This window comes from Rhipicephalus microplus, chromosome 9 (assembly GCF_043290135.1).
Source record: "Rhipicephalus microplus isolate Deutch F79 chromosome 9, USDA_Rmic, whole genome shotgun sequence".
In the NCBI taxonomy this organism is placed as follows: Eukaryota; Metazoa; Arthropoda; class Arachnida; order Ixodida; family Ixodidae; genus Rhipicephalus; species Rhipicephalus microplus.
Window position 1 is genome coordinate 96,126,354 of NC_134708.1, and position 6,635 is coordinate 96,132,988.

At 43.1% G+C, this 6,635-nt stretch overlaps 1 protein-coding gene across 2 annotated transcripts in view; it reads right to left on the minus strand.

The window, feature by feature from the left end:
- LOC142772030 (nose resistant to fluoxetine protein 6-like) overlaps window positions 1–2,830 on the minus strand; it is a 91,989-nt gene extending 89,159 nt beyond the window's left edge. The window contains exon 1 of one of the 2 annotated variants that reach the window (XM_075874105.1): window positions 2,619–2,830. Coding sequence is in view for 1 of the 2 variants with exons in the window: in XM_075874104.1 (XP_075730219.1) it covers window positions 2,255–2,408 (154 nt within the window). In the remaining variant the exon portion in view is untranslated. Of the gene's footprint in view, window positions 1–2,254; window positions 2,481–2,618 lie in introns of those variants that run through there. The other variant, XM_075874104.1, reaches the window with a different exon arrangement.
- Between the last annotated feature and the right edge of the window lie 3,805 nt (window positions 2,831–6,635).

Sequence of the window (6,635 nt, forward strand, 5' to 3'; positions counted from 1 at the left end):
CGTCACGTCAAACAGCCTTGCAGCTAATAGCACTTTAATACGAGCTCTTATGCGGGCTTTTAGTAGTGCCGAATGAGCTTCACAATGCATCTCGCAGCCAAATGCGTGTCAGAGGTTTCTCGCACCAATTTTCCATTGTTCCCCGTCCGGTAATGTCGCATAGCAATCTAAATGTATACAGCTGTGTTGGACAATCGCATGGGAGGTTGGCGCGCTTCTGTTAAGTGCCCCGACATCGCACGGTTATTGTGCGCACACGTGCAAACATCGCAAAATAAATACCTGGCATCGCCATGCGCGCGAAGTTCGGTGGAATATTCGTACAGTTCAGCGAGGAAAAGTGTACTTGAATAGGCTCAAAAGGCGGATCACTTTTTGGAACTATAGTAAATGTGTATGGACTTGCGTTGGGACTCTACAACGCAATTGGCGCTGCAGGTGGTTGGCAAACGTTTCTCCAACGGAAACAACGGCAACGCAACTAAAGCATGCTGCAATACGGAGCAACAGTATAGCAGTGGCATAAATCCTGAAAAGTAACAAAACGGAACACGCATTTTGCAATGGCAGCCATTTCCTTTTTGTAAATATATTTGAATTGCAAAAGAAATTACATAATGCATCTAAGTGCAATTTAAAAAAAAGATTGAGTATGATATCAGCCAACTGTAGAAGCGTACGTTGCATGGTGAAGTTGGCTTCTAAGCGTAACTTGTAGGAAGGCTCTGGCATATTTGTAGCTATTTAAAAATAGCGTGACGATTTGAGATAAGGCGTAAAGCTACACCACTTTCTTCATTTTGCAGCATGGTATTTAGGGACAAATATTGCCGCCTTAACAGAGTAGCCATATACTGTGCAGGGCCTCTCAAGGGACGGCTATCAGCTCTCCCATAGTAGAGTAGCGAGTACTCTAAATCGTTACCAACTTTTTCTAAACACACATTTGGGGACGGTTGACTGCTCTCCCGTAGCGTAGTACATAAGGTACTATAAGTCGTCAACGATTTTTCTAAACACACCTCACGATCACCAGTACTATTACTACAAGCAGTCGCTCGCTTAAGTTAGCAACGGCACCAATAGCAATCTGAATGGCTTCCATCAAGTCACCGGCATAAATGAGTGTAGATGATCAGGGATTCTTCATTTACTTTCTAATTCAAAACACACCATAATAAACATTTGCCGCACATCAAAAGTAACCCAGAGCATATTTCAGAGAGCGTGTACTCTGTACAACGAAGGGTTTCAGATATCAAGATCAGCTTAACGGAGAGCGTACTATTCTTAACTGCCAAAAATTTAAAGTATGACTTTTGAAAGATAAGTTTGAAGTAATGCTCCTCCCCCGTCTAAACAAAAGGGGGGCCAACCCCTCCCCCCCCCCAGGCACCATCCCACCCGACCTTTCACCCATGATTGCCCCCATTAAACAGTGGTTCTGTGGTCACTCGAGTACTAATGTGCTCTTGTTATACTGGCGCTGTTTATAATCGGAAAGCTAACCCAGCTCACAGTCCGAAGTCTGATTATAATGCGTGTGCGAAATGCTTTTTGTGCACCCATATCAGCGTAGTATAGGCATCCATAGAAGACAACATGCTAAATTAGCGTGGCATTGACACTAAACCGTGATGTGAGAGCCACGCTGAGCACACGAGACCAGAATCCTTAGAAAATGATTTATTTAGGCGATGATTGGGTTGTCTGCTAACGTAAAATGCACGGCTGCCGCGCAAGAAGATTAGCACGCGTGAGCAGTGACTGAGTTAGAGGAATTATCGCTGGACACTGTAGTGTTGTCTTAAAGAGTTGAATGCGATAGCGGCACACACGAACACACACGAACACAGACATGCCGCATTCACAAACACACACGCACACCCATGCACACACACACATACATGCACACACACACGCGCACACACACAGACACATTCACATACGCCCACACACTGATCACGCACGCGTGCACACATACATACATACATACTAACACACATGCACACAAAGACACACACGCACCCCCACACGCATGCACACACGCACCTCCACACGCACGCACACACGCTTATTCACACGCACGCGCGCACACACGTTCAGACAACCTGCTGATATCTACAGTGCATCTGTGGACTTACTGCTGAAGTTATTGCTGGGATAAGCTGACGCACGGGGAACTAACATTCACGCGTGCAGGGCTAAGTCTTAATGCATATGAAATTCGATGAAATCGGGCTTCTTTACTCACACGTCTCGGAAGATTGGCTTGTCTGCACATATAGGAAGAAAGCGAGTATCCGGGCCGACATCGAGACAGCTTTGCGTTGCATCTCGCCGCTGCCGGTATTGCGTCGTCGATGGCGGAGGGACGTTACAAGTCGCGCTCGAGAAATATGTAGCATTCACGGCAGCACTGTGTTTTCGCAAGGTCGCGCGCCTCGCATTGCGATCTTCCGGCCTCTGCCGACACGTCTACGAAAAAGCACTCGATCAGTTCTCGTATAACAATGAAAATGTTTTTTTTTATTTATTTGATGTAACCGTTTTGCGTGCTGAAAGTATGAAGTGGTAATACTTACTGCCCGGAGTTGAAAAGAAAAAGGAGCACGTACCTTGGGAACTACGCAGCCTGCCTTTCGGTACATCCAGCACACAATTCACGACGACGCGAGGCAAGATGTTGTTTATTTGGTCAAACTTGCGGCCGGTAAATGGATAGTCTGATCACAGCGATGCACACTGGCACTGATAGTGGCGTACAGACCATCGGCCGTCGGTAATCTGAGAAGCAGTTGATGCACGTCGGCATGTATACATGTGCCGTCTAATGTTCCACCGTTAACGCTATAGCAGCCACGTAAGTTCCAGAAGAATCTGTATTGTTCGCGTTGTGCGCGTAATCGCGTCGGAAGGTTCTAAGATTGTCTCAATGACTTATAGTCCATCGGAGTGGTTTGCGCAAGGCAAAATTCACTCGTGTAATGGGGCGATAACGATACCCGAGAAAGGAGTGTGGTGATATATACACACTGCATAAACACCCTTCTTTTATACGAAGAGCCCAACGTCGTCTTTCTTTCATGGTTTATACGGCATGGTTTTTCTACGCAGGGTTAAGAAACTTCTGAAGAGTATGCGCCATATTAAGAGGGAAAATGCAGTTTCCGAGTTCGAGTAGGTTTTCTTTCTTATTTTTTTTTCGTTTATTATTATTCACGTTGTATTCACAGACACGCACGCTGGTTCCCGGTTTTATTGTTCTTGATTTTTACTCAGTTACATTGCCTGTGCTAAAGCTACATATCTGGAAGCGATTTCATATAAGTTTATTTATTTTATGTTCTCGAAAAGCTAAACGATGTATTATGGTTGTGCGTTTACGTTTTGCGTATTGAAATAAATATCTGGCTTTATAATGCATCACACGACTTCCTGAATACTATATTGCATATACTGTATATAACTCTATATGGAACCAGCGCCAAGATTGCGACCCCCTCCCTCTTCTAATCGATTACGCGAAAGCTGGTAATCGCCTTGAAGGGGGAGGGGTTGCAAGCTTGCCGTTCTATATCAGCAACGATCATCGTTGTTTTGCTCGCCGCGAGATGACGCGACAAGAGAGTGTGGTTGCTCTCGCTCCCGCTTGAACGCGCTGCCAGCAGCCGCCGCAGCGCGCAGGCCACGCGTCGCCGTGTTCCCTTGCATAAAAATTGACACTGTACCTCTGTCAGCATCAATCATGCCTGCAGAGTTTTCGTCATAACTGTTTTTTTTTTTTCGTTTTTTTTTTCTCTTTTGATTGTGTCAAGAAGCGGACAGCTGAGGCAACACTTCAAAGAGTGGACAGCACCGGTAATCCACTGCAGTAATTAAAGTCCTCGAACTACTGCAGTAGTATATAAAAAAGTAACTTCTTCAGCAACTTTTGTTCGCCGAACCACGTAGGGTTAAATCCTTGAGAAGGACGGTGCTTTTGCGGACAAAGCAGATGTAAAGCACTTTGTTTTTTTTTTTTCCACGAGTTCAGAAAAACTTAAGTCCTCCGAAGAAGCGGGTATCTGTAGAAGGGATTCTTCTGGCAGACCATAGGCCAGCAACAGTTGGTTGAGGTACAGGTATGCTTTTGATGATGATGATGGCCTAAAAGCATGGCTCACACCCACTCTGGGGAAATGCTAGGAAACGAGTAATTAAATCAAAAGAATCACATATCACTTGCAAATCTAATGAACTCTAAAACCATTAGAATAACCGTCTTATAATTCATGAACCATGCTTTGTATCATAGAAAAATATAAAGGTCATCCCAGGAATCTACACACTGAACCGCTTTTCCTCAAGCACGAAGTTCTGGCTGTTAGAAAAGTTTATAATTTTAAGCTGATGCAACATATTCATAAGCATAAACTACAGGATTCCTACCCACTTACTATATCAACTAAATATGGCTTCAGACATTTTCCCCGTAAAACCAAGAAAATACGCACGAATTACGGAAAGCAGGACATTGATTACAAAGTTATTCAGCTGCTAAACCTTCACGAATCAAATATAGACTTGACACTAAAATTTATACCATTTAAATCTCATCTTAGATCACTTTTTTTCTCGACTGATGTTATTGTAGACCTGTAGTCATTTCCACGTAAGAGCAATTGTCTGCTTTATTTCAATTTTATGATTGTTCATTGTGATTCTAAAATGGGAATGATTCCAACAGTCTTTTATTTTTCTCAGTACTGAGTGTATTCTGAATGTATATTATGGAGAACGAAGCCTGTTCTAAATGTGTGCTTTTGTTTGTATATGCCAAAAATGCATGTACTTAATGTTAGAATATTTTGAATATATAAAAAATATATTATAGCATGCCAGTATCTTCTACCAATGAAATATGTAAATACGGGTGAAATATGTAACCGATGTATATAGTTGTGTGTTGCTGATGTGTAAATGTATATGTCACTCATGCAGACTGTTTTGGTTATTAGGGGACGAGACCTCGTCAGGCTTTTAGCCTTTAGTTTTTGCCTCACGCAGGGAAATTCTGTATTTCTTACCTGCAAATAAGCAATGTTAAATGTTGAACTTTCACTGAGAATTTTGCAATCAGAGCCACTTTGATTCAATTAAAAATCTTTCTACAGCAGAACAGATATCCCGGTGACAATGACCTAATTAGGAGACTCCCAAAGAAAGAATATTAGAATAAAACCCAATCTAATTCGATTAAAAGCCACTTTAAAAATTTTTTTTCTTTAGTGAGTTGAAGCGACTACATGATAAAAAATAATGCTCATTTGTTTCATTCTTGTTACAGCATGAACAAAGAGAGAAAGGAGCCAGACTAGCTCTATGTGTGTGGTAATTTAGTTTTGGAGCTCTTCAGCATAATTTCAAGAAAATAACTTCTTCTTAGTGTGTTGGCCAGAACTTCTTCCGCCAAGGAAACAAGAGGTGTCGATATTCATATAGCTGAGTGTACAATGTTTTACCAGAGCTTTGAATTATGACACGCCTTTGAAATCTGTGACGTATTATGAGTGCTGTTGTAAGAACAGTCGAAAGTACCGGACTACTGAGAGCTACTTTCGCCAGAGTATCTGCCATTTCATTCATTTTTATCCCCTTGTGTCCCGAAATCCGGATCAATCTTTTCTTTGTCAATCTTCGTCTTTTGCAGCTTCATGACAAGTACACTGGGAGGTTAGGAAATAAATAAAGAACTGCATCACTCCTCAATGACCATGCACCATGATCGCTGTCAACGACTTCTTCATTTATGATATGCTTAAATGTCTTCAGGATGTTCTTGAAAGTGAAAATCACACATCTTGCATGTGTTTTCCAAGCAATTGTGCACATGTGGAATAGATGTTTCCCACTTTTGCAGCAACAGCGAATCAGATGGTGGAGAGAAGTGGTGTTTCACGGGGATTTCCCTATACGCGCTGGTATGCCTGGGCACGAAACACGTCATATGTCCGGAAGGTCTGAGCCATGGTGCACAGGATAGCAGTAGCAGTAAAAATAACCTCTGGGGACATACACATGTGCTCGGTGGGTCCACACGTGGTCAATGCTTAGATCATGCCCGTGATGTCAACAGTCGGAGAGTCCTACGTCGTAGATGTCCGAGTGTCTTCAGAAATGTATACAGGCATGAACATAAATGCCAAACCACAGAATCGCGTGGCCGAAGGCATCGACGCGCTATCTAGCAACGAGACCCCTGCTGCGGTGCGCATGCGCGTCCCATCGTATCAGTCGGCCTCTCATGTCACTCTCTCCGGCGGGCTGGTAGCCAAAACGACAACTGGGTGGCACTGTATTTGCTCCATCAGATTTGTGCTGATTTTTTTTTTTTCGTAGCGGCTGCAATGGCACCACTTCCAGAGCCGGGCTTGCGTCGATATTTATGCCAATTGATTACCATAACTAAGCGTAGCCAGCCTCACAAAAGCTTTCTGCATTAGTGTTGTGTCAGCGATTAAAAAGAAAAAATCGTATTGCTCGAGCTAAGGACTTAAAAAAAGTGCACAAAAGAAGCTTAAGAAGTCATTGCGCTTCATTCACTCAGCCGTAGATGCATACAGGTAACTGAAAATAAGGCATCTTGACAACTG